The sequence below is a fragment of the Nanorana parkeri genome, unplaced genomic scaffold (genome assembly GCF_000935625.1).
Source record: "Nanorana parkeri isolate BGI_ZX_2015 unplaced genomic scaffold, ASM93562v1 scaffold121, whole genome shotgun sequence".
Classification (NCBI taxonomy): domain Eukaryota; kingdom Metazoa; phylum Chordata; class Amphibia; order Anura; family Dicroglossidae; genus Nanorana; species Nanorana parkeri.
The window spans coordinates 1,998,250-2,026,040 of NW_017306389.1; the positions used below are offsets into that span (position 1 = coordinate 1,998,250).

A 27,791-nucleotide genomic window follows, 5' to 3' on the forward strand; every position below is an offset into this window, starting at 1 on the left:
TATACATATATATATATAACTGTAAAAATTTAGTAGTGACATCATCACTGTGCTGTACATAACCTATGCTGAGAGCAGAGCTGTGGGAGGAGCCAAGCAGGCCCCACCCACTACAGCAAGGGTGGGCAGCTCCAGCCCTCCAGCTATGGTCTAACTACAAATTCCATCATGCCTCTGCCTCTGGGAGTCATGGCTGTGGCTGTCAGAGTCTTGCAGTTCCAAAACAGCTAGAGGGTCAGATTTGCCCACTCCTGCACTACAGGCTGCCTGCAGAAAGCTACAGGAGGGGGCGGAGACAAGACCAGTCATCTCGAACAAGGAGAGAGAGCAGCCGTGACCGGTCTTTATTACCAGTTTGAAGCTTCTGTACAGAGGTAAATGTTTACACTGATTTATGGCAAAGTTCCGGAATGAATACTCAAGGCACACCAAGATGCAAGTAAAAATACACAAGGCTCTTGTATTTACATAATCTTTGTTTATCCCGGAGTTCAGCTTTAAAATAAATCCATGGCCTAGTCATCAAACAAGCTAAACAAGGAGGAAGATACATCTCTTACAGGTTCTCCTGGATTTTAAACCAAGTAGACATTGAGCATAATTAAATCTGGAATTTCCCAACCAAAGTGAGATTGCAATCCGTTCTTTCTGCCTGACCTTCTAACCGTGCTCGCTCCCCCCCCCCTATTTGTGATGCTGCTGCTGTCATATCAGCCAATTTATAATGTCAATGAATCTCCGTAACAGAACATGTCTTGTAAAACTGGGTGTATAGTTGGCTCAGTGTGCCAACCTGCAAGTGCACTCTTGTGTGCCCCAGGGTGATCACATAACCTCAGGAGGAACTTCGCTTAGGAAGCCTAGGGAAGAGTAAAAGTAACATCCACTCAAATGCTAATTTGACTGATCTGCTTTTAAATGTACGCATTGGAGTGTGCTGAGCATTGCAACTGGAATCAGTGCATCACGGTTGAAATACACAGGCTCCTACACACTCTTCCACAGCCACAGGTATGTACAGAGGTATGGATCTTCTGTTATGGGGCTGGAGGAAGTAATCATTGGACTACAACGGTGCGCCACTGAGATCTTCTCTCTGCTGCAGTGGCAGATGGGACGTGTAGCCTCTCCATTCACAGATCCTGTACCCCGTCCCCACAGCTTCACTGAATGCAAATGGAAATAGTAGAAACTAAGCAGGGAGAAGAACCTCAGGATTCAGGTAACTAGGGGAGGGGGGCTGGGAAATGTGACCATGTTTCATGTTACACCCTAAATATGTCACATGAAATATTCACACAAATGTGGAGTATGCTTTTACTGCATTTATATATTTAAAAAAAAAAAAAGTAAGATCATAAAATGAAAGTGTATGGTCAGTGCAAAGTGTGAAAAGTAGACCTAGGACCTAGTTCATACAGCCTTCAGCTTGTATAACACCCGTGTGTACAACAAGCAAGCAAGTAATAACCCGCCCCCAAGCTTCCTGATTGGCAGGTAAGCCGGCTCCATGATGATTGGCTGGAAAGCTGGCTTTCCAGCCAATCAGAATCAAGCTGACTGTTCGGCAGGCTCGATGCTGATTGGCTGAGAAGCCGGCTTCTCAACCAATTAGCTTTGTGCCGGCTTCCCGGCCAATCACTAAGCCGTTAGGCGGGCCATTACTTGCCGCCCAGCTTCCTGGTCGCACGGGAAGCAGGCTCCATGTTCCCCTACGACACTGCCGGCCAGAGGAAATCTTCCTCTGACCGGAAGTTCTGGTATTGGAGCATTTGGGTGAGTACAAGTATCGGTCGATACTAGTATCGGTATCTGTGCATCCCTACTGATAACAATAAATAAAGTATGATAAAAAAAAAAAAAATGGAAGTAATTTTTTTTTTTTTTTTTTTTAAATAATGCTCTCCTCCCCCACATACACGCACATACAAAAGCAAACATGAGACAGGTTTGCCTATGTGCAAAAATGACAATTAAGCACTTTTCTAGTAAAAATTCAGATTTATTTATTGTGTGTAAAAAAAAAAAGAAGCTCCAGACGTGAAGGGGTTAAACAAGCTGCCAGCCGGCTTCAGTAAGGTTCAGCACCACCAATGTGTTAAAAGCCTACTAGGAGCCTCTTTAAAGTGAAAGTCAGCACCCCCATTAAGCTCTGTATTTAACATCCTCATACTATTTTCTTAAAAAGCTTAAACAAAGCTGCTTGAAGATTCCCGAGATTTTGCAGCACACACTTCTTTTATACCGTTCACAAAACTAGAAGCTCTGCTCCAGGTCTATACAGAAAAACACCTCTTCACTGCGAGTGCTGGTATGATTGCAAGTCCGTCCTCACCAGCCAGAACATCCCATAAAAAAGATATTCATACTGCATTCCAGAAGAACATAAAGGTCATGTCCACCTGCCTGAACTCCTATCACTAACGCGTTTCACCCACAATAGGTTTCTGAATAAGCCCTATTGAGGATGAAAACACGTTACAGGGGGGAGCTCAGGTGCATGAATGTGACCTTTATCTTCAATAAATTTACACACAGAGTGTGCGGTATGAACTGCTTTTATACAAGCTGAAGTCAGTAGAAACAAGGCCTTTTAAATATAAGTACCTGAATTTAGCTGATTTCAGCTTCCCTGTACAGCAACACTCTGAGGCTAGGTTTACACCTAGGCGATTTATCGCGCACATTTAACAGCAAACAAAGATTCCCATTGAAGTGAATGGGGCCTGTTCACACCTTTGCGTTGCGTCGCACGGCCAAAATCGCCTGTCGCGCAAAAAGGTGCAGGAGCTATTTTCTGGCTGTTGTCGCGTGGTTTGGGTCCCATAGACATCTCTATGCATTGAAAAACGTGCGATTTTCCTGGACTCTGCACAAGTCAGGTTCAACCGTTGAAGCTCACATCCATTTTCACCTTTTCTATAAAGAACTCATTAGAGGGCACAGTACGCAGACAAACATCACCTGTTATTTGGTGGATTCTCCAAAACATCATTCAAACTCTGAAAAATTCCCCTAAACTCCCCTAAAAAGCCAAACCTCTCCTGTGAAGAATCTTTGAATATTAGAATGTTTACATTAAAGTTTTATAATGACTAAACCAAACAGACAATATAAGTAACGACTGCATGTGTTAAATAGTTAATTCATCTTAAACTACACAGCCTGACATGAACACATACTTATCTATATACTAATGGATACAAAACAGGCTTGTGACTTCCTTGTATTGTAGCCAAGATATTATCATGTGTAACAATGTACAGAACTTTTATTGTACTGTGGCAGGTCATAGATATGTGTGGTGGAAACATTTCACATGTAAAAAAACAATGATCATTGTTTGGATTAAATGGTCTGTTAACCTCCTTTTACATTGCTTATGAATATTCATATTTTTCTTTAAAAAAACTACTGCTGATGTACTATCATTAGATTTATTGACCAATAAAATGAATTCCTTGATTTAAATTCACGTTTGAATAGAATTTTGATTGATTACGGATTACATAGATATATGTAGTAAGATACAGAGATGAGATCATGAGAGATGTAATTAGGCTGAAACCAGAGGAAGTCTCACACAGTATAGATTCAGAGCAGATAAGAAGAAGGTAACTCCTTCCTATGCTGCAGGTCAGGACATCTAGAAGCTAGACGGGATGTTTTTGTATAGTGGGTTTTTGTATATCAAGGGCTGGTGCAGAGCTGGGCGATCCAGGACACGCGTCAGCAATTGATTTCAATGGGGTTAAATCCGCGCGGCAATCGCAGAAAAAAGATACTTGTATCCTTTTTAGCGGCTCAGGAGGACATGCGGCTGTCCGGCGCGACTGGGGTGCCATTAGAAAGTAATGGCTCCGCCAGGGCAATCGTCAGAGGTGGGCGACTCCATGACACCACCGCAGTATACCGTGCAGTATCGTTCAGGATTGCCGCGCACTCATGGATCGACCCAAGTGTGAACCTAACCTGAATAACTATAACATTGTTTAACCCCTTCGTGACTGACGACGTACAGTAGAAGGGGTTAAAACATGATTTGTTAGAGCAATGCAACCCAAAACGGATTTTCGGTTTGGGGTGCAGTTGAACAGATTTAGATCCCCTGCTGGATCTCCACTGTTGTCTGGTTTTCCTAACACATCAGTGAGCCACTTGTCAGCTATTGTTTGGGATACATATTACTCACCTTTAGTTTTTAGGGCAATATGCATAACATTTTATTGCATTTTTGGATACTCTGGTTTCTTTTCTGGATTCTATTAGTTTCTATTATATTTTTTTGTTATGTATTTGTTTCATTTGTTGTCACATATATACATAATTTTTGCATGGTCACTACTTATGGTTTGCTGAGATTGTTATTTTGGGACCAGGGTCGTCCCTGAAAAGATATTCCATTGAGAATAGCTGAGTTTTTTTATACTATACACCCCATATGTATCCATCCACAATTCCATTTGGTTGATGTTGGGTTGCAGTTATAGGTACAATATATGTTTTTATATGCCATGTATTAATATTATAATACAGGATTTATATGGCTCCAGTTTACAGAGCGCTTTACAAAATGAAGGGAGACAGTACAGTTTTGATAAAATGTGAATACAGGGGAGTTAGGAGGGCCCTTACAATCTTACAGTCTAGTAGGAGGTACAAGTAATACAAAGTAAAAATTGTGTGGGTTGAGTTGATGGAAGAAGTAAAAGGACAGTTATGTTGAGGTGGGATATTTTGATTATTATTATTATTATTGACATTTGGAAGGATCCATGTGAATTGTTGAGTGTTTTATGATTATTTAATGGATTAGGATAATGCTGATTGATCTGCTTATGAACTGTATGTTCATGGACTGTGTTTTTCTCCGTTTAATATTTAATAAAAAAAATAGCTTTTTGTGGTGGTGTAATATTGTGATAAGAATGTGCTTTAGTAGTAATATGGGATTTGTGGCATTATAAATTGCTGTCCAGAACAGAAAACCTCTTTTCCTCCAGCAGATGCTCTGACAGCTTGAGATCCAGTTTTCAGCCAAGCTACCATTGTTATAAGCATGCAGTTTTCAATGTATTCCCATGGAGTATCCATTACAGGGCACAGAATACACAAACAATGCCACACTGTCTATAGTGCATCATACCATAGCAGTATAATTGGCAGATCATTCACTTTAAGGTGGATGTGAGACCACTATGAGACCACTTACCTTCTTCAATAGTCATTCTCTTCCAGGCCAGACCAGCTTGTAGCTGCAGTAAGGTGCTGTAGCTTCCGATGCCAGCAGGGGAGACAGAATCACCCATCTTCCATGACCCGTAAGGTTTCTTAAAAAATATTATAAATGAACTCCAGGGAAAACTTTTCTTAACCGTTGCAGTGGGGCAACCCCTGTACTGCAAGGGTTAAGTGCTCGTTGGTCTATGTGCAAACAAGCTTTTCACTCACCTCATAGTTCTAGCCGACCTGTGACAATGAGACTGTCACAAGTCGGCTCAGTAGATCGGGAGGTGAGCGAACACATACCGGCGTTCGCTCACATCTCGATCCTGTCACGGCTCTCTGCCGTGACAGGGGAGGGGCTGGATTCCCCCCTGCCCGCTCCGCCAGCGCTGACTGGCGGAACGGACGGGGGAGGGGGCGGGTACAGCTGGCTCTGCCTCTTGATAGGCAGAGCCAGCTGTCAGTCACGCAGCTGGGCGGATCCCGGCACAATTGTCGGGATCCACTTCAGCTGCGGTGTCTCAGTATACCGTGAGCTGTTGCTCGCGGTATACTGCGGCATCTCGGTATACCGCGAACTACAGCTCGCAGTATACTGAGCCTAGGGTGATGGGAGGACACTAGTTTGTGTCCTGCCGTTACCCTAAGGAGAACTATGGGGAAAAGCCTTAACCCCATAGTTCTCCTTTAAAGCCAGCTTGCTTTTAGGCCCCATTCACACTGAGCGATTTATCGCGCGATTTTTGCAGCAATATCGCTCATATTTCCACGCGATATCGCTCTATGTAGCTTCTCCAATCCATTTCAATGGAGCTGTTCACAACTCGTCGCTCAATATCGCTCAATATCACTTGTAGCTCGTCGCTGGTAGCTTGTCGCTCCTACATGACCCTTTTTTCGAGCGATTTTGCTCCTGATTGCATACAGCCCAATAGAAAAAAGTCGCTCAATATCGCTAGTCGCGCAATATCGCTCAAAATCGCGCGATTTTCATGTCGCTCAGTGTGAATGGGGCCTTAGACTGGTCCTTCCAGTGTCTCTCCCCCTCCGCTTCAGCGGTCTAAAGACCCCGAGTCATCACGTTCTATACATTCACAGTGCAAAGGATGTAAGGACGCCAAGATACATACCATCGCTGCAGCGGAGGAGGAGACAGGCTCGAGGTAGTGCTGTAGGTGGCAGCCGGCTCCAAGATTTGGGTATTACTTTTTACAAACAATTTCTACTGATAATAGAAATTATATACCAATTGTGTAAAAAGACTATCTTCCAGTAGCTGTTTTTAATGTTATTTTTGACTAGTTGCATCAGTTCTGTCATTTTTACACAGATTCACTGTGGTGTCTGTACTGTGTTGGTGAATCTGGGGCTATTTATTCCACTTGTGACACAACCAGACAGTGAAATCATAGAGGTTATGGTGAGAAAGGACTTAAAGCAATCAAAGAGCCCTCCAACCAAATCAGAGTTGTAGCACTGTAGAGTATTCATAGAACAGAAGCTAGTCACATGTCTCATTCCATCACATATCCCAATAATAAGATGATTCTTTTTCATTTCATTACGGTGAGTGTAATGATGCAAGTCATTGCTTTATGCCCCACCGGCCCCATGCACATCCAGAACCGTTGGTGTATAGTGCAGATCCAGCAGAATATTAAAGAGCCATTTATTCCAAACTGCATACAGCTGTCCCAGGCTGAGTGACACAGCCAGTGTGTGTGTGTGTATATGTGTGTGTACTGCCCTCCCAGCGGATGCATACTGAGCACTGAACAGGCTTGATGGGTTCGGCTGGGCGTATTCAGATCACTCAGCAGAAAAAGCTGCTGGACCAAATGCACTGACAGACTCCCCGGGATAGAGGCTGACCTATGATAAGAACACTACAGCCAGAGAGCCTGCTTCCCTGACCGAGGATTGTACCACACCACTGAGATTGGGAGCGCTATATCTTCAATCAGAACAGGCTGTTATAGCAGAAGAATGGAGACCAATGGCTCTGTACGAAGCAGGGATCACAGTAAGTACAATTTCTGTCCAAATGTTTAGTTTATGTCCATTGTGCAAAGTAATAGAGGTGGAGCCCCTGGCAGACCAGCACTGGGTATTCTGACATAAAGGGTGACAGCCAAGATTTGTATACAATGCTGGTAACTTCTGATCATCAGTGTTGTTTCCTGGATCAGCCCACACAGGGTCCCTTACGTTGTGCTGAGTTATGAACACAGTTTAGAACTCACTGGTTTAAAAATCGAGGATCCCACACCAGCTGCATGATTGTATCCTGCAAGCTCAGAACCTTCTATCAGCATAGGATTTAATGTTGGCCATACATGAAACAATGAAGGAACGATCAATCACAGACGTGATTGTTTCAGCGCCCATTTGCCCACATAGAGGGGCAGGTTTTTTTTCATGCCGGTGCATTGTTGTGCAACAACGTGCATTTCCTTTGTGCATTGATTTGCGTTTTGACACACGTTTCCAATTAGTTTTTAAAAGCATTTGAAGTGAATAGAGATAAGTCATTGACCAAGGATTTTACATACATGTTACCAACCCATTAAAATGCATGTACCTTGTGTATGTGCTTTGATGCATTCCCATTGACTTCCATGAGCCTCCCAGTGCACTAAAATACAGAAAAAATGGACATATCACAGTTTAAATAACTTGCTACACGGCAGTACTGAGAGGGGAACAGACACAATCTTTCTTATAGGAACCACAACATGTTTCAGTGCGTTGTAACGTGTGTGTAAAAACTCGTTTACTGACTGGCCCTCATTATTGAAACTGATGGTTTTTAAATCAAGACGAATGTCATATTAAACAATCCTAAAAGTTCATGTATGGCCGTACCGCACAACTTGCACACTCATTGTAACAGAAAAGTAAACTATTCTGTGTTCAGTGTGTTTTTTCCCCCCCCCCCCTACCTTCTGAAAATGCCAGTTGCCTAGCTATCATGCTGATCCCCTGATTATAAGTCAGCGAACTGGCATGCAGCAAGTGAAAATAAAATAGTCAGATCTCCCCAGTTCTATAAATAAAAAAGAAAAAAAAGCATTGAACCCGCAGGATCAACATGACACCCGGGGCAACTTTAATTTTTCAAAAGAATAGCAGCCTATATAAATCAGGGTGCCAGATACTCTTTTATATGTACCATGCATGCTACAAGTTGCATTGTGTTTGGGGAGACCTAAGTGCATTAACTGCGATTGGAACGCCAACAACAGATCCTTTATTTTTAGACATAAGTCGAACACAACAGAGGATTTGTTGCTTTCAGATTTGCGTGTTTAGAGACGCTTCAGTTAGTAGGTCAGCTGAAAGCACTAATTCGGAGATGAGTGAAATGAGATCAGATGGTACATGTGCAGTCTCGTTCTCCGGAATGAGGCAGTGTTTCTCTGTGTGTTTCAGGAGGAACTAGTTTCTGGAGTCAGTCTGTGCACAGTACACAATAACACAGAGATGTGCTCGAAGCGCGGCACATACCACAGACTGGGCCATGCCAGGGTACTGCTCTTATTACATCAGCTCTCTGAACATTTTATGTTGTTACATTCACATGTCTGTCCTGACCAAGGGTTTGCTCTGTTGGCACTAAACCTTAAAAATGCATTGAAGTACCTTAACTAACTATTAACAATACTGCACCTTTTTTTTTTGTCTCACTCGGCTATAGATCCTCAAATCATCTCTGAATTGGTGCTGACACTGTCCTTCCTTCTGCAGGGTGGCAACTTTTGTTCCCCATGGTCCCTGTGTGTGTGTGTTGTAAAGTAGTCACTGCTCCAAGCTCACTGCTGTGATAGATTACAATTTCCGGTTTAGTTAGCTAATTTGTATTGACATGGTAATCTATCACAGAAGGGAGCTTGGAGCGGTGGCTACTTTACAACACACACAGGGACCATGGGGAACAAAAGTAGCCACTCTGCAGAAGGAAGGACAGTGTCGGCACCAATTCAGAGATGATTTGAGGATCTACAGCTGAGTGATGCACAAATAAGATACATGTATGCAGGAGATATTTGGGATTCTAATCATTCTCAGGGTCATGTTAGAAGCACTATGATGTCACCTTGCCTAGGCACTGATTGCTGATGCTGGGGCTAAGATAAGTTTGTTTCAAACCTTTTTCCCCACAGTTGCTTTGTATACTACTAGGATGCATCAAACTCCTATGAGGCAGGGAAGTCTGATGTAGTGGGCACAGCACCCTTACTTGCACACTAAGAATTGGTGGATTTCAGGTGGTGAGCAGGCAACACTTCACCTGTGCTGTAGCACCCAGGGTGGTAGTTACTGCTCTAGATGTGGGATAATCCAGAAAATCTTTATCTGTAAAATGATCAGTCCCAGATTCTCGCTCAACTGTCCTCTTATCAAATACCTTCTTACTTTTCCAGTCTGTCTTGGCTGCCTCCCCCACCTGCATACCATTCCTTCTCTTCACATCAATACTTCAGCTGTACTCCAGAGGCTGCATTCCTGCACAAACTTGTGTTCTGATCTAGACCGCTGTACTTCTGGAAGCCAGCAGATTAAAGTGAATCTGTGCTTTTCTCATGCATGGCAAAGCAACAGGATCACTGTAGGCCCCGTTCACACCAGGGCCTATCGTGAACACACGTCAAACGTGCACTTTGACGCACATTCACGATATGTGCACGAACGTGAAACGCGCTTGTGTTGCTGTAACTAGGTAATGGCACCCCAAACGTGACTGAAACACATTTTCCCCCACATGTTTTAACATGTGAGAGTGCACGAACACATGGGGGGGGGGGGATGCAGAATGCATGTCGCCAAATTTGCGACCTGTACTTCTTTGCTAAGCTTGGACACAGGTTTGCTTTAAACTGGACCTAAACTCAAAATGTAGTTTCACTAAACCCTACCTCCTTGCTCATTCAGGGCAAAGTGACCAGGTTTGTGTAAATGCTACATTCATGAATACCTGATACTAACCATAACCGTGCTCCCCCCTGAAGTTCCTTCTTCACTAACAGCAGCCATTAAATCCTCTGTGCTGGCTGGTGTCAGAGTACAGAGAAAGCAGTGGTGTGTCGTCGTCCCCCCCGTCACACATATTATGTCACTGTGCAGGCCAAGTGATTGGCCACTGGTCTTGAACACTAAATCATAGGAAGATGGTACCCAATACTTGTAAGCACCATGTATTTCGCAGTAGCAGCTGCAGGAAAGAGGCAACAGGGGAACACTGAAAAATGTTTGGGGAAGTAGGTTTTACTTGGGCCATGTCATTGTGCCCTGAATGGGCAAATCAACTGGGTCTCTTTTAAAAATTAGAAGGGCTTTTAGGAAGTTAGGTAGGGATATTGGAGTCAGTATAAACTTCCCTGTCCATTGCAACAAGGGAATCTTGCAGCACTAATCCTGGGTGACAGGACCTAATGACGTCACAGCTATGTGCTGAAGCACTGATGTAAGCAATCTTAGAGAATGACCTGTTGATATGCCCAAAACACATAGATGCTGCAAGTCACATAACAAATGGCAAAGGAGGGCTGAGAACTTTAGGTTTGAGGGGCAAACGCAACCAATCAGTGCTTTCATGCTAGGGACAGATTTCTCTGGGTTAAAGGACGTTTACCATGCAAAGTGTGTCATGGTGCCTCAGTGATGGGAGAGCATTGTGACACAAGGGTGTTCCTAAAGGACATGATTTATTGTGACATTCGTTTGGACAGCTTCCAGCAGCTTACTTTGCAGCTCCAAACATTCTAACACAAGTACACATCTCAGTGTTACAAAGTTTGCACTGGAATACTTCCCTCTGTTCAATTCTGTGATCACAGGCCTAAACCGGTAGAAGGTAGCTATATAGTGCCCAGCATGTGCCACTGGTTGGGCTGTGATCAATGTCTGAATGCTGAGTATCTCCACTCTTGGCCACCAGCCCAACATGTCTTTATTAAGGTGCCCATACACTGCACGATTATCGTACGATAATCGTATGCGATCGGTTTTTCGTACGATAATCGAGCAGTGTGAACGGAGACGTGTGACCGTTTCTACTGTACGGTCGCACGTCTTCTGTCGAACCAGCATGTTCGAAAACCAGCCGGGAATCGTACGATTCTCGGCTGGTTAGAACGGTGCTCGGAAGACAAATGCCGAACGGGCCGGTGTGCGCACGCGCACACTGCCCGTTCAGCATTGCGGTCATCGGAAGCCCGCCCCTCAGGGGGGCGGGCTTGCGATGATCGAGAGTGCGATCTGCCTGTCCAAGATAGGCAGATCGATCGTTTTTTTAATCCCTGTACAACCATCGCAAGACTAAAGTCCTGCGATGGTTGTAGAGTGTATGGCCACCTTTTAGATTACATGACCCAAAATTCCATAAAATCTCCATGCTACAGAAGAAGGAAATGTATGCGCTACTAAGTCTCCTACAAACCCTTTGCTATAACATGCTAGTTCCCTGGCTGTTCCTTGGTTCAGTATTTTCTAAGTGGCTGACATTCACCAGTATGCAACATGTTAAATCAGAACTCCCTATCTGTGAACTTCTCTTGGCTCAGTGAATGAGAAAAAGAATTGAAGCCATTAGATCAGGACCTAATCCGTGCAATTAGGTTTGTTTCTGAAAAGGTGGAACATGTTGCATATGATTTTCTTTCTTTGCCTTGAACTTGTTTGTACCCTGTGGTAAAAAGTGTTCTAAGATGCAAACCTGAGATTCCAGTTTTCTATTTTATGTGATCAATGGCATTTATTACTTATCCCTGGCAAGCTCCACTCATACAATGGTTTAAAAATAAATACTGGCTCATAAACTGAAACCGATGACATGGATCCCTTTTTTAATATCCCCTTTTCAGGTCAAATACACTTTGGGCTGTATACATTTTTTTTTTTTAGTAACACTTATTGTTTTGTTAAAAACATGTTTTATTGGGATAGTGGGGGGAAAAAAAGTGAAGTAACCCATAACCGGTTGGATTTATGTAAATGAGAATTTAGATGCCATATTGTCTTGTTCTAGTATTGTATAGCGATCCCACAGGCAGGGGCGTAACTAGAAATCACAGGGCCCCATAGCAAAATTTTGTATGAGGCCCGTGATTGCTAGTTATGCCACTTGCAGAGCCCACCTGAGAGTGACCCTGCAGAGCCCACCATAGACTCTCTATAGTGGGCTCTGCAGGGTCTCGGATGGGCTGCACACCTTACCTGTCGGCAATGTCTGCCTCCGTGGTCGCCCCGCCTCCTCTTCTGTCCCAGGGCCCCGCCTCCTATCGACGGGCCCACCTCCTCTTACATTACTGGCCCCACGTGCTCTTAGGTCACTGGCCAGAAGAGGCCAGTAAGAGGAGGCGGGGTTGCTCTTAGGCGGGCCTCCTTCACTGCGGCGGTCCGCGAACTCTCAAACTCTCGATCGAACACCGGTGTAACCGTCCTTTTCTGCCGCAGCTGCTGGCTGTCACTGACACAGCTGCTGAGCTGTGTCAGTGACAGCCAGCACCCTGATATGCCATAGTGACCCAGGCGGCCCATACGGCATCAGATGGATGCCCTGGCCAGGCCCCCCTGTGCCCGGGCCCCATAGCGGCCGCCTGGGTCGCTATGGCGGTTGTTACGCTACTGCCCACAGGTATATGATTGTTATTCCAAGACAGTAGCACAGGGGTGCCCACAATTTTTTGTGTTAGGATCTGCTTTTCAAATGACGAGCTACATGAGATCTACCAACGAAAAAAAAAAAACCTACTTGCTCTTTCCCTTGGCTGTCTCTCCACTCCCTCTTTCCCTTGGCTGTCTCTCCACTCCCTCTTTCCTGTCTCTCCCCTCTCTCTTTCCTGGCTCACCTTGCTGTATTTTGCAAGCAGTGCAACAGGCTGTGTAAACTAATATTCTTTGATGTAATACATAGCACTTCAACCAGCAGTATCCACATGATGACAAGGTATCAGGGAGCTTGGCTCAGCAGACTCAGGCTAATAGGTAATAATCATGTTTGCACAGCTAAATAAATATACCAAAATGGAATAAAGGGGCCGCCATTCACACCCTTAACTCTGGTTACGCCACTGATACCAGCATCAGCTTTGAGAGCTACTGGTGGATCACGATCTACCTAATAGGCACCCCTGCTCTAGCACAACTTCACATCAGAAACCCCCTTCACTTCTTTCATATCACAAGCTGCGTCACGCCTACATCATGAAAACACATGATGCTGTGTGGAAATTTCGAGGTAGCCCCGGTTGAAAAAGGTCTAGTTTGTGTGTTGGAGGGAAGGGAGGTGGTACAAGATAGCTGGCCTAGGGGAGATAAAAGTATAAACACGGCCCTATCTGCTCCATAACATAAATTGTTTTTTTTTAAAAAGGGGATGTATTGCAGGGACAAGTCTATAATTTTGCCACTTTATAGATCATTGGTTCGACCTCATCTGGAGTACGCGGTCCAGTTCTGGTCACCAGTACTAAGAAAAGATGTCCTTGAGTTGGAAAAAGTCCAGCGGAGGGCAACCAAACTAATTAGGGGTATGGAGGACCAGAGCTACGAGACAAGGCTACTAAATTTAAACATGTTCACATTGGAGGTGAGGAGATTGAGGGGGGATATGATTTCCATGTACAAAATGTTCAATGGTGGCAGCAACATTAGCGATAAACTGTTTAAAATTAACTCCGTTACAAAAACTAGAGGCCACCACCTAAAATTGGTGGAAAAAAAATTCCAGCACAAGGGGCGAAGGGGGTTCTTCACAGTAAGATCAGTTAGGGTCTGGAACTCACTGCCACAGGCGGTGATTTCAGCAAATAATGTGGAATTGTTCAAGAAACTTTTGGACGATTTCTTAAGGGACCGTAATATACAGGGGTACGGGTACTCCTAGAATGAGATCCTAATAGGTTGGACTTGATGGACTAATGTCTTTATTCAACCTCAAATACTATGTAACTATGTAACTATGTATAAACATGAATGATTGCGTGACACATCCATTTACTGTATATAAAGGGAGATCAATCCTCAGATATCTGCAGACCACTTCATGTTTCTTACTGGGCAGTAACCAGATTTTAGGTGTGATATATTAAACAGATAACTGTTTTATATCTATTATTGGATTCTAGCTGTTGGCTATAATATTATACAATTCACCTAATATTATCTCCACCAGTCTCTGTAGTTTAGGCATGTGTGTTTCAGAAATTCATCTAGAGGAAAGACTTTTAGAGCAGCACAGAAAATATTGTCCAGTCATATCCTTTTTGCGTTTTTCTAAAATGATGCACAGTTTAACTGCAGTCTCGACAAGTTATGCAATGGGTACTTTTATCTCTATATACTGTATGACCATGCAGTTAATATGTCTTAAAGCCCAACATTCCATCCAGTGTTTTGTTAGGTTTGGATACGAAAGGAAAGGTTAAAACCTCAGCCATTTTTTTTTTCTTTGTCTGTGTCCCGGTTTTTTCATTCACTTCCTGACAAATGTCAGGTAGAGCTGGAAATGAGGGGGAATCTCCTTTTATGGGAAAATAGATTGCAATGATAGTGAGGTCCCATGAACCTCAAACTGTGTAAAGAGAATAGGGGAGTAGTACTGAACATGGTGCCACCCTCCATTTTCCTAAGAATTTGTGAGTTGGTAACAAAAATGGTCAAATTTAAATCTCCTGTCTATGCTAGGTAGGCAGAATAGGTGACACATTTGACAAAAACAGTCCTATGATGTAATTAGAAGGAATGCAGGGCATCATACATCTTCACTAGCCCAGGCCTTGTTGTAAATGGTCATGTCATAAACAGTATAGAGACCAGCTCCATCTGTGTGTCTGGTACATTATATTAACCTAGAGCTGAATTTTCATAGATCACAAACTCTCAAATCGAAGGCCCCGTGCACACAAAGGTGGCATTGTTTTTGTGCGTTTGTACGTGTGGGTTCAGCGTGCTTTTTTTTTGCACGTTTGGCACATTCTTTTTTATGTGTGAAAACGCATATTTTGACTGCTCAAGGAACATTGCGGTCAATCGACGAACGCATGTACAAACGCGCAAAAACACACACGAAAATGCGCAATATGCTTCTGCCGTGTGTTTACATTGAAGTCTATGGGGTGAAAAATGAGGTTAAAACTGCCAAAAGGAGCTCGTGTACTTTTCTGCATTTGGGGTTTTGCTGCTGGCGTTCTGCAGCTCAGGTGTGAACAGGGACCATTTAAATTTATAGGATTTCTTGTGTTGGGTGTTTAAAAGCGCTCTTTCGACATGTGAACCAGGCCTAAATCATTCTTCATACCTACTACGGTAATGGAATGAACTGGCGACATTAATGTGTAAGGAGATACCACTCAAAACCTATACACAACCTTTATTACAAGGTCCAGAAGGCTAATAAAACACGTTAGACCTTCTAAGAGAACTATACATCAGATCTATATCATGTTTGGTATCTTATACATTTGTATTTTTATTCTACTGAATAATATGCTGGTTGTTGGGTTGTGAAACCTTGTCATATTGAATTATAGATGTAACCAAGATAGTTGGCATTAGGGTGTGTTTGCTGAGCATAATACAGTACTCTCCAGAACACCTACAACACACTCCTTGGACCCTTTGATTGGGCGGAGTTAGCTCTGTGACACATGGAAAAGCTGCTGCATTTGGCAGCTGGAGCTCCCGGTTTCCATCAAAACTACTAAAGATTACTGAGAGCCACTTCAGGAGGGCCAGTGATTCTTGCCAACTTCAAATTGGACTTATCTACCGTGTTTCCCCAAAAATAAGACACTGTCTTAAATAATTTTTGGCTCAAAAAAAAGGTCTTATTTTCGGGGTAGGTCTTATTTGTTTTTTGTTTTTTTTTTATGTACAACAATCCACACTTATTCATATAGAAAAGTCTACATGTATTCATGTACAAAAACCATGGTGATCAGGGTAATCAGGGGTGTCGTACCTTTCCAAGAGCAATTTGGTAACCAATCGCTGGCCAGAATGAGCGAAGCGTGCTTTTACTATCGATTCCTCACAGGCGGAGTGCATTTGGAATCACTCCACCTGTGACAGGAGCCAGCGCTATAGAGGAGGCATTGGCTTATGCGGCTCTGCTCCCTCCGCTGACGCCTCGCTTCCTCTAGCGCTGGCTTCATTGGCACCGCTGATTCTCTCCTGCCTCTCCAGGTTCCCCCCTATGCCACCACCGGCACTGGCAATGGTCACAACTAGGTCTTATTTTTGGGGTAGGTCTTATCTTTTAGCAATTCCCAAAAATAGTACTAGGTCTTATTTTCGGGGTAGGTCTTATTTTCAGTGAAGCAGGTTACAAGTGATCCAAATTCTACATTGAGACAAATACAAGTATTTTTTTGCTTCTAAAACGTTGTAGTTTTACTGTTGCTTATGTTTTTGTTCATACTTTTTCTATAAATATATATATTTGCACAATTTTTTATTTAAACCTATATTTAAAAAATTGCTTAGTTTAATCTCTTACTGCTCTAACTAGAAATGAAAGAACTTTGCCTTTCTGAAGAAGCTTCTGTAACATTCCTCTGTGGGCATGGCATCGAATGATAGACAGAACTGTGAGGATGCTATAAGCAATGTGTGTTCCAGTTAAAACACGTGTGTGTGTGTGCGTGTGCATAAAGGGTTTACCACTGAATGAACCTGCTCCAGTGACAATCACTTCTAAGCTTCTGCTTAGATTGTTGTATAATGAGCTGGGAAATCTTTGCACAGGGTGAGACTTTGTGTCACATGGATTACAAAGAATTTATTAGAGCGGAGGAGTGGCTGTTCTTGTGTTAGAGGTTCTTAATGCTGAACAATACAAACCAGATTGTTGCCTGTTATGTGAGACAGTAAAATATTTATTTGGCTAGATATTCAGATATCAACATATAAAGGCAAGGCAAGCATTGCAGCCATCGGCGGGGCGGGCTTGCGATGATCGCAAGTACGATCTGCCTGTCCATGATGGGCAGATCGTACGTTTAAAAAAAAATTACTTTACAACCCTCGCAAGGCAAAAATCTTGCGAGGGTTGTAAAGTGTATGGCCAGCTTTAAGTCCATACCTAGCTAGCCACGGTTTACTAACCACTTCTATGTATTAAAAAATTCACCTCTGTACACTTTTTATGTCAATTTGTCTGTGGGATACTCTGATGAAGGTGCTAGATAAGGATGTTGACCTCCATTTTTATTACACTTGTGCATTGCCTGTAATTGTCCTGATTTCCATGAGACTAGCCTGTATTTTGCCATTTATTCTGTGACCCAATCTGGCCCGCTGCATGCTGACACCAGAACAAAAAACAAATCCAAATGTATATATCTGTGTGTGTGTGTGTGTGTGTGTGTGTGTGTGTGTGTGTGTGTGTGTGTGTGTGTGTGTGTCCTGCCCCATAAGACACACCAGGATGTAAGAGAAAATCTCTCTAAAATATCTAAATGTCATTGTTTCAAAATGTCATTGTTTCAAATATATCGGTTACACTGAGAACTGAAAATGTTTAGATACAAAGCATAGGGAGGAGCTGTGATCTTACAACATGTCCTGGCAGAGTTAATAATTCATTATAAAGGCTCATTTTATGCCACTGCAGTGCATTAATGCACGTAATGCCATGCGTCAACGTGTGCTATGTGAAGGCGGCCCAATCAAACTGAATGGGGGACCAATGCACCATTTCTGCAAGCCGGCCACAATGCACGGTTAGTGGGTTGGTACATCAGAAAGGTGCACTGGGGAGCCATTCAGATCAGTGTATATATATATATATATATATATATATTTTTTTTATTGTGGGATTGTTTTTTAATCCTTTCACCTCCCCCTTCTGTCATGTATCTGATGTGCAACCTGTCTCTGTATGTATCATGTATATTAACCACCTCTTCTCCCTTATCCTGCACACTAACCACCTCATCTCCAACTCCTCTTCCCTTTATGTATCACTTATGATGTACTGTATCTAGAGCACTAAAGCCAAGCTCCTAAGGTAAGAATTCCACCATTAAAGGAGTGCAATGATGTCAATATGTTGACCGGCTTTGTACAGCTGGAAGCTGGAGTGATAAAGCGGAACCATAATGTAGTACTTCAAAGGAGGAAGCAGATCCTGCATATGTAATCGGCAATTATGGCTGCACCCTGTACATATAAAATTAAAAGTCAAGCACGGAAAGAAGGTTTTTTTCTAAACTTTAGCATATATTAATGTTCACGTAAATTGGATCCCTTTTTTTACATTTATTTAAAACATTGAACGGCTATATATGTTCTGTTAAACAAATGGTGTCTGTTCAATTGCACACGTTATATATTACACTTTGGTTGTGCTTAGTAGTATGGCAATCCTAACGGAATATTCAAAATGACAATCTCCTTTTTAGTGACAGACCTGAGACTTCTTGCATTGAAATTCATTGGTAATTGAGACCAATAGCTTAATATAACAGTCATGAAAGCTGTGTTAACTGTTTTACATTAGCTTCTAGGTGTATTCAGCTTATGATTTTACTACACAAACTGTGAGAAATCAGATTTGAGTTTAAGGTTAAGAAAAGGTCACAATCTTATTTCCATGGTTCACAAACACTTACCTGGTTTCGGATATAATTAACATGCTGTTTGTTAGTAGTAAGGTGCAGCACCTGTCGCCTATTCCCAGCCAATGAGTTCACTAACGGCAAATGACATCACAGTGGCATGACATGTCTCGTGCAAACTGGACCCATCATTTACCTTGACACTTAACATGAATCAGAGTACGTGTAAAAATGACTATATCACACAAAAAAAGGCTGTCCTAAATCCCACTGTATGAACTAAAGCCTAGGCAGTCTAGATTACATGGTCTATGGCTACCAGGAGCATTGTGGGTTTTTTAAGCAACTGTTTCAGTCGGGCAGATCCTGTCTGATAGATTTGCAATAAATGAGGGCAGCGTTTTACAACCTTTTTTTCAGTCATGGAACCCTTTAAAAGTATTTAAAATTTTAGGGGGGGTTCGGCCAATACTCATGTAAGGGGCCCGGGCAGCCTGGGGGGCCCGCCCGGGACCCTTAAATGAGTATCGGCCACTGGTGACAGGCGAGGAGGAGGCCTGGCCCTAGTCGCGCTGGTCTCCAGCGTTGCCAATCCAGCGGCATCGTTGCAGGCTGGGGCCCCATCGGCACCGCTACTCGATTGATCTCGGGCTGGCCAGAAGTGACATCACGTCACTTCCGGCCAGTCCAGCGGCAGAGGAGTAGGCCGCAGGTAAGAGGAGCTGGGGGAGAGGGAGAAGGGGAGAGATGCAGCCCTGACCAGCCCACCTGAGACCCTTGCAGAGCCCACCATAGAGAGTATCAGATGGACTGTGGAGCATCTATGGTGGGCTCTGCAGGATCACTCTCAGGTATGTGTGGGTCTCAGCTGGTCCCTGCGTCCAGCGCGTCCCTAAGCCCTGAGTTAAATTAATATACTGTTCTGCATTGCTGTATAAATGGCTCAGTGTTTTCTGTACAGCACTGTGGTATAGGTCAGAGCTATATCAATGTATAATAATAGTATGTGTCTGTGGGGGGGACATTAGAACATTAGAGTGTAAGCTCCTCCTGTAAAGATCCTCCTGTAAAGAGACTGATGTGACTGGCTCAGTGTTCTCTGTACAGCACTGTGGTATATGTCAGAGCTATATAAACCCCAGACTAAAATGTAAGCAGGCATGTTGTGTCTGCTGAGGCTAAGGTTTGTGAAAATTAGAAATTGTGCATTTACATGACTGAGAAGTACTAGGCTTTTCCATCTATGGTCCCTGTGTGTGTTGTAAAGTAGCCACTGCTCCCAGCTCGGTCCTGTGACCGGGGGCAAGCTTGGAGCGGTGGCTACTTTACAACACACACAGGGACCATGAAGAACAAAAGTAGCCACCCTCCAGAAGGAAGGAAAGTGTCGGCACCAATTCAGAGATGATTTGAGGATCTACGGCTGAGTGATACACAAATAAGATACATTTTTGTTAATAGTTAAGCTACTTGAATGCATTTTTAAGATTTTACCTCGTTGAAAAATGGGGACATTGATTACAATCTGGCTCTGGTTGTACTTATAATGAACCCAACTGTATAACCCGAGCTGACCTGCTCATTTTTACTGTTGTCATCAAATGTACAGCGGATCTGTAGCGCAGCAGGAAATGGTCACCAATAATAATGTACAGGAGTCCCAGAGTTTTCTAAGCACTATAGTGTTGGACAATGCAGGCAGGTTATTGACAATGCACTGGGCTGTTTGTAAACCAGACATTCTTACATTTTATAGCTTACTGTACTGTCCTATTAAAATATAATAGCACGGTCTTTGTGACCTGATTTGGTTACAGTAAGCTTTACATTTTGTTTGGTCCTGAACTATGCGAGTTAAAAAGAATACAGAAGGATGTTCTAAGCAGTTATTCAGCCATAAACAAATCAGTATAATAATGTTTACCCAAATTGCATGATCTCTTGTGCAATAGGTATCTTCTGCTTTCCTAAAGTGAACCGGCCATTACATGATAATGGTTCATCACATGATTGCAGTGTAGCTGATCAATTATCAATCATCTAAGTAAAACTAGTCTTTTCTTCAGAGGCAGTTGCTGTAAATGGGGCTAAGTGAGAGGATTTGTCTTGACTATTATTTGACCAATATTTGTGTTATAAGAAACCCTGCACTCCATCAACACTTTAGATGTGCTGTTTTCTTTGCAACTTGTTTAGCCGAGATGAAACCCCTAATGGAGTAAACATAGAACATTGCTTGGATGCCATTTTCCATTCTGGAATGTTACTTTGAGCCTGAACTGTAAGGCCCCATTCACACTAGCGACACGAAAAATTTTCCGCACGATTTTATATGAGCGATATTGAGCGACTTGTTGCGCGACATCTTCCTATTGGGCTGTATGCAATCAGGAGCAAAATCGCTCGAAAAAAGGGTCATGTAGGAGCGACGAGCTACAAGCGATATTGGGATTGAGATGTGAACAGCTCCATTGAAATGGATTGGAGAAGCTACATAGAGCGATATCGCGTGGAAATATGAGCGATATCGCTGCAAAAATCGCTCGATAAATCGCTCAGTGTGAATGGGGCCTAATCGCTAGACTATTGCCTCATTTGGAACCATGTACTTCAATGCAGGATTAATGGCCATTAGGAAATATATGACACCACAGCGTCCTCTCCAAGATGAACCCATACCCCATTGAACGAGCTACACCAATACCACTACTACCCCAATTTCCACTTGATTTAGAGATTGCTGCTCAGCTACCAAGAGCAAGTAGTGTCTCTTTGGACATGGTTTGGTGTCTCAGTATGGTGTTGATTCTGTTAAACATGTTGTATAGGGGGGGGGGTGATTTTTTGCTGGGGAAAGTGGTGTAAGGTAGCTGGTCTAGGAGAGAACGAAAGTATAAATCTGATTCCCTGGTACAGTAGATTGATTTTTATTAGCGTTTCCATTAAGAGCTGCTTCTAGACCAGCAAGGTTAATGGTCTCCATGACGCTGAAAACCCCCCACTGTAATACATTTTGCACCTTTTGTAAAGAAGTGGAGGGGGGGGGAGTTTAAACCGCACTGCCACTAAATTCACCAGTTTCAAAAAGCTTTATTGTTCGTTAAGTATTGCATGAACTTCCAAGCCAATCTCCTCCTCTGACAAGTTTCTCGCCGTCAGGGATTTCAGAGAACTATAGAAATCAGGGGCCTTCCTTTAGCTTCTTGTACCCTGTGTATGTCTCCACAATGGACCAAGCATAAAACGTATGTTCTTTATTTGGAAATGTTGTTGGCTCAAAGGTTTGAAATGGAGAGTTGAACTCCTATCAGCTGCTATGAGCCATTCGGCACTTTCATACATGAGGCCCATTGTGTAAGGTGAATAACTTTTAGTCTGTCAGGTCACTTATGAGCATTTCTCTCGGTCTTTGCCACCTTTCATAGTGTCTTTAGAATCTCTAACTGAGCAAGAAATGCCTTTGAACTGCCCAGCTCCACCAGTTCCTGTGTCAAAACCAATGATTTTGAGCATAACTAAAGAGGCATGCTCAGAAACATCTATAAAAGTTGTTCAGAATTTCTGTGAGTTGTTTTTTGCTATATAAAAAAATAATCAAAGGGTTTACACTGTTGACCTATTTTAACAGTATAAATATTCTCCATTGCTCGTACAAAATTATGTTTTAATCCCTGTTTTATATGAACCATGATAAAAACATTCAAGAACCATAAAAGGATTACCGGAGTGCAAATAATAGATGGGTGTGGAAGATGTTCTGTGAGTCAGTAATGCCCCGGCATCGGAGTGTTCCGTAATAGTTCGGCTATAATTAGACTTCCAATAAAGAGTACTGTGGAGAAGTATGAATATTTTATCTGTTTCAAACCTCCACTCCGGCCATTTTTTTTTTTTTTAAAGGTTGGATGGCATAGCAAAGGTTATATTGTCAGCCATTTTTCAGTATTTCTCTTCTCTTCCTGTACTGTTGTACACCTGTCGCCTGTATAAAAAAGGAGACATTTCCCTCATTAGGGACCACACAATATAATCCTGAAAAGGTTTCAAACCTCACTCATTCTGCTATTGCCCTTTTAAAGTTACTGTGTTTGCATTGGGGAGATTATTCCTCACTTCAAGCATTGCTCCTTACTGTTGTTCATTTAGTCCTTCATTGCTCCCAACTGTCCTTTTATCAGACCAAAAACAAGGACATCTAATGAAGAAAAAGGGTTTGGTTCCAAATCGGGGACAGTCCTCTTCTTCCTTCTTCTTTTTTTTTTTTTTTTTTTTTTTTTTTTTTTATTAAATCGCATGCTTTTTTCCCTTTTCTAGATGTGCCTCTTTTTGGTCTGATGTATAGACTTCTATAAAACTAACAAAAAACACTATTTACCTACCAGATGGGTTATTCCGCAATAAAACTTTTATCCAACCTCTAAATCCATGGTTCTCAACTGGTGGGTCGCGACCCAAAAGTGGGTCTCATACCTGTGTTCAGTAGGTTGCTGCGTGCCTTCCACTGTGCTAGGTGAGAGGTTCCTCTGCCTTCCCTTAGCGAAGCACTGTCAGTTCTCGCGTCAAGCAGCCATTCAAATTATGTTGCCCGGCGCCAAGTGTCAGCTTAAGGTGCGGTGGGCTGTGGGTATGACCGCAAGGGAGCTCCATCCATACCTGCATTGCTTACAGTTCCCTCACGTGTCCTGTAGATGTGCCTGGACTGGAGTGATGTCACAATCTGGTTCTCGGCACCTCTACAGGGCACGCAAGGGAGCTGTGCATACAAAGCACATATGGATGGAGCTCTATCACAGCACAACAGCCCACACTGGACCCCAGGCTGAGGCTCCACTCCAGTTCTCTTAGGTTGTGTGTTTGTCAGTGTTTTTGAGGGCCTGTCCACACTAATACACTGCATCGTTCCAATTTTAGTATATGTCCTGCCGAAGCGAGGACTACTACACTGCATCAATTGCAGTCCCGTGCGATTTAATGCACTGAACCACACAGTCGCACCTACTGCTCGTTCTGGTGCAGGAGATGCATTGCGATTCATCTGCACCTCCCACCCACAGCAGTTCGATCGCCCACGCTGGGATGCACGGTACTGCACTTGTGTCACAACTTAATGGCCAAGGACACACGTGGGTCCTGAGGTTAGACAGGATGAGAACCACTGATCTAAATGATAGCATTTTCTTTTTTTGAAGAGCCAGTACAAGGAAAATTAGTGGTGAAAAACAAGCGGTGGCTTTAACTAATTTCATTTTTTTGTCCATTTTAAAGAATATCTAAACCTAAAAACAAAAATATAATACAGCTTACCAGTATTTATATGTGGTGGCTGCATTGTTTTACTTTTAGGGCCAGTTCACACCAATTGCCGTGCGTTCCAGAGCGGTAACTGCTGGAACACACTGTAATCGCACACTAAACTCCCCCCTTTGTTCTGGGGTGGGAGGGGGCATGGCGGTGCATTGAAGTCAATGTCAACACAGCCACACCCACCGCCCACAATGTGATTGGACAGGTGGCAAAACATTGCCTGCATTCCAGTCCAATTTCGAACGCAAAAAAATTTTATCGCTTTTTTTTTTGCGTTTGCACTGGACCATAACAAAGGCAATTTTTGCCATGCGTCTGATAGCACTGCAGGAAGCATGGCTGTAGTGCCATTGACTGCGGTGCTTTCCAGAGCTGCTGCTCTGGAAAGCACCGCAGTTGGTATGAACTGGCAGTTATTTTACTTTCTCCACTACATCTATGGAGCCATGATTGTCACACAGGCTGCCTTTGTTTAACTCCAGTAGTCTACTGATGTAAGTTTAAAACAATCTGCCTGTTTAGCTTACAGGAAGTGACAAGGTAGCTGCATTACTGGCAAGATTAATGGGTATTTTTTGTACTTGCAGAAAATGTTCTTAGTCTGAGAAATGAAAACCAATGCAGCCACCACATGTAAGGACTGATAAGCTGCAATATGTTAAATATTTGTTCTTTAATTTAGTTCCACTTTAATTCATTCATTGTCTGCATACCTGGGAAGGTTTCGGGGCTGGCTTGGCAGGGAAGTGTCCTTTTTGCCTACATATTTTGTGCTGAAAGGTGTCTCTTTCCTATTGATGAATGCTATGAGCAAGGGTGTCCCTAGACTTTTCTCCACCTGAGGCTGGGTGTTTGGGGGTGCTGGTGGTGCACAATATCGGGGGGAGGGGGTTATGGGACGCCCTCCAGAGTGTCCTAGCTTGCAAAAGGTTTGGCGGGGAGATGTGTAAGGGCCATACACATATTCCCACCTTGGATACTCGGGCCAGAAAGTGGATGGCAGGCATACTGCAGTCATGCCACTCTGCCTGCCGCCCCCCGGGTGACCCAAAGTAATGCCGTCAACCACAACATCCTTAGACTTCCTCATTATCGGGATGGCCCTGGCTATGTTTCCTGTTAGGTCTGACACCCTTGAAATAGACAGCAAGGGAGGAGAAATGTCCCAAGCAAGGACAAAGACACGATAGCAGAGGTTAAGCCTTCCATGCACCCCAAAGTGAAAAAATATTTGTCTGGAGTTGATCATTAATGTTTACATCCAGAATTCCAGGTGTGACGATAAAGTTGAATTCCATTGCACTGGATGGATCACATCCTAAGTAGATATGTATGCGATCTCTAAAAACCCCATGGAATGTTCATATACATCTGATTATATATATATATACATATACATATACATATACATATACATATACATATCGCATTCACACAGATGAAGTAAATCAGTTTGGCTATGGTATTTGAGCAATGTTTACCTGGTGTAGCTGCTGCACTTTCATTAACATTATTTCTGCCGTGGTAGTCATATTTTAATGATTCAGTGTGGCCTTTCACATCAGTATGCCAGTCATGCATTGAACACAAATACATAAAGTGTATTTCCACTCTTGTAGCCAAATTGGGATAACGCCTATTTTATATCTGTTACATGTTCTCAGTCACATCCCATTGCTGCTTATATATCACTTGCTCTTTCCTAAAATAAAAGATGTTTTCTCAAAAATGAATTTTCCTCCAATGGCGATGGACAGGTAACCTAAGTAACCCTGACAGTACAGTGCTGACAGATCTCATTATGGGTTGTAAAGTAGATTTGAAATCTGTGCTAACAAAGGGTTAAAGGTCTAGAAGCGTTGTATGTTAGGGTGCCCACACACCTTACGATAATCGCTGGAAATCCCGCGATCATACGATTATCGTAAGGTGTGTGGAAGCCGTGCGACCTCTACTCCTGTAAGGTGGCACGACTTTTAGACCCCGTTCACATTGAGCGATTTATCGCGCGGTAATTCCCGCGATATCGCGCTCCAATGCAATCCAATGGGGCAAAGGGTCCTGCTGTCGTGTGTCGCTACAGCAGGACCCTTTTTGGAGCGGATTTAGCCGCGATTCAAGCTTGCTCAATGCAAGCTTGAACGCGACATCGCGCGGCAAATCTTGCGATGTCGTGCAATATGCAAATCGCGCGACAAACGCGCGATTTGCATATCACGCAGTGGGAACGGGGCCTCAACTTACGAACGCAAGCGCACACTGCCCGTTCGGCATTGCGGTCATCGGAAGCCTGCCCCTCAGGGGGGAGTGGCTTGCGATCATCGCAAGTACGATCTGCCTGTCCAAGATGGGCAGATCGTATGAGATTTTAATGACCTTGCAACCATAGCACAACGAAAGTCGTGCGATGGTTGTGAGGTGTATGGCCAGCTTCAGAGCAGGCTGGGATCACGGTTCAGGTGAGTATAACTTTTTTTTCTTTTTAAAGCTCCCTAGACAAAATAAGCACTTAAACCCTTGCAGGGCGCAGGTATTCCCACTGCAAGAGTTAAGATTTTATTTGCCCGGAGTTCTGCTTTAATGATCTCATATATTTTGTAAAATGTCACAACAGTAAAAAAAAATGTGACCATTCATAATGACAATCAAATGACCTTTTAGGCATAAAGCATGGAAGTGTTATGTTGATAACTGCACAAAAATGTGTTTTTAATGCAATGCTGCAAAAATTAATGGAAAAAAAGTAAAATAAAAAAAGTTTACACATGTAAGGTGAAAAAAAAAATACAGCCTGAAAAATATTTTTGGGTGAGACATTTCAGCACACGCACAAGGGGCCTGTCCACATGAGTTTCAGGTCCTGATCAGGCGCGGATCTGCAGACACGGTGCTATGTGTTTTTGCCACGTTCCATTTTTTTTTTGCTGGAGTGGGGCTGTCGGTATGTTAGCTGCAGTGCGTTTTTGACACGTTTTGCGTTTCCGGACCGTACAAAATGTGACATGCAGTATTTTTTCTGCGGACTGCGCACGTGAGAACTGTAGCCCATAAAACACATAGGGATGCATATTTAGTGAAGGAGCGTACGGATCAGGTCAGCACAGAAAACGGACGTCGTGTGAACAGGCCCTAGACTTACTAATGTCCATAGAATGAGGGGGGTGGGGTGTGAATCAGTCTATGCTGTAGTGAGCATGCAGATTGGAGGAGAGACCAGTGTCCTGACTCGGTGTGCTGTTTTTTAGCTGGTCAGCAGGCTGGGGGTGTGTTCTTAACTAAGCTGTGCTGTCGCAGCGGTGGGGGATCTGGCTGTAATGCCTGATATGGGCGGATGTAATATAAGAATCGCTGAACGTAATTACAAACCCTTTTTGCAAATAAATTCTGTGTATTTGAAATGTCTGGAGATCGGCTGTTAACAAATTTAAAGTCTAATCTCCAGGAAAAAAACAAACTCCCCTTGCAGTGGGGTTCCTCCTGCACTGCAAGGGCTGACTTTTCATTTTAGGGAACTTGTATAAAAGATTTTTGCCCTATACACAATGGGCAAATGCAAACCTCTGACGTGTGTCACGGCAACTCTTTAATAGCCTATCAGTTGTTTCATTTTATTAGGACCAGTGTGTTATTGTATTCTGATCAATGTGCTTGAGGAAACCTTCATTTCAAACACTGCTGCATGCGAGTACTGGCCATTGA

At 43.2% G+C, this 27,791-nt stretch overlaps 2 protein-coding genes across 2 annotated transcripts in view; one reads left to right on the forward strand and one right to left on the reverse strand.

Annotated features, from left to right (window-relative positions):
* DLEC1 (deleted in lung and esophageal cancer 1) overlaps positions 1-5,309 on the reverse strand; it is an 82,977-nt gene extending 77,668 nt beyond the window's left edge. Inside the window, exon 1 of the mRNA XM_018553479.1 lies at positions 5,213-5,309. Within this exon, the coding sequence (XP_018408981.1) occupies positions 5,213-5,309 (97 nt within the window). The remainder of the gene's footprint in view (positions 1-5,212) is intronic.
* Positions 5,310-7,043: 1,734 nt separating this feature from the next.
* PLCD1 (phospholipase C delta 1) overlaps positions 7,044-27,791 on the forward strand; it is a 95,063-nt gene continuing 74,315 nt past the window's right edge. Inside the window, exon 1 of the mRNA XM_018553480.1 lies at positions 7,044-7,249. Coding sequence (XP_018408982.1) covers positions 7,213-7,249 — 37 coding nt within the window. The 5' untranslated portion in view covers positions 7,044-7,212. The remainder of the gene's footprint in view (positions 7,250-27,791) is intronic.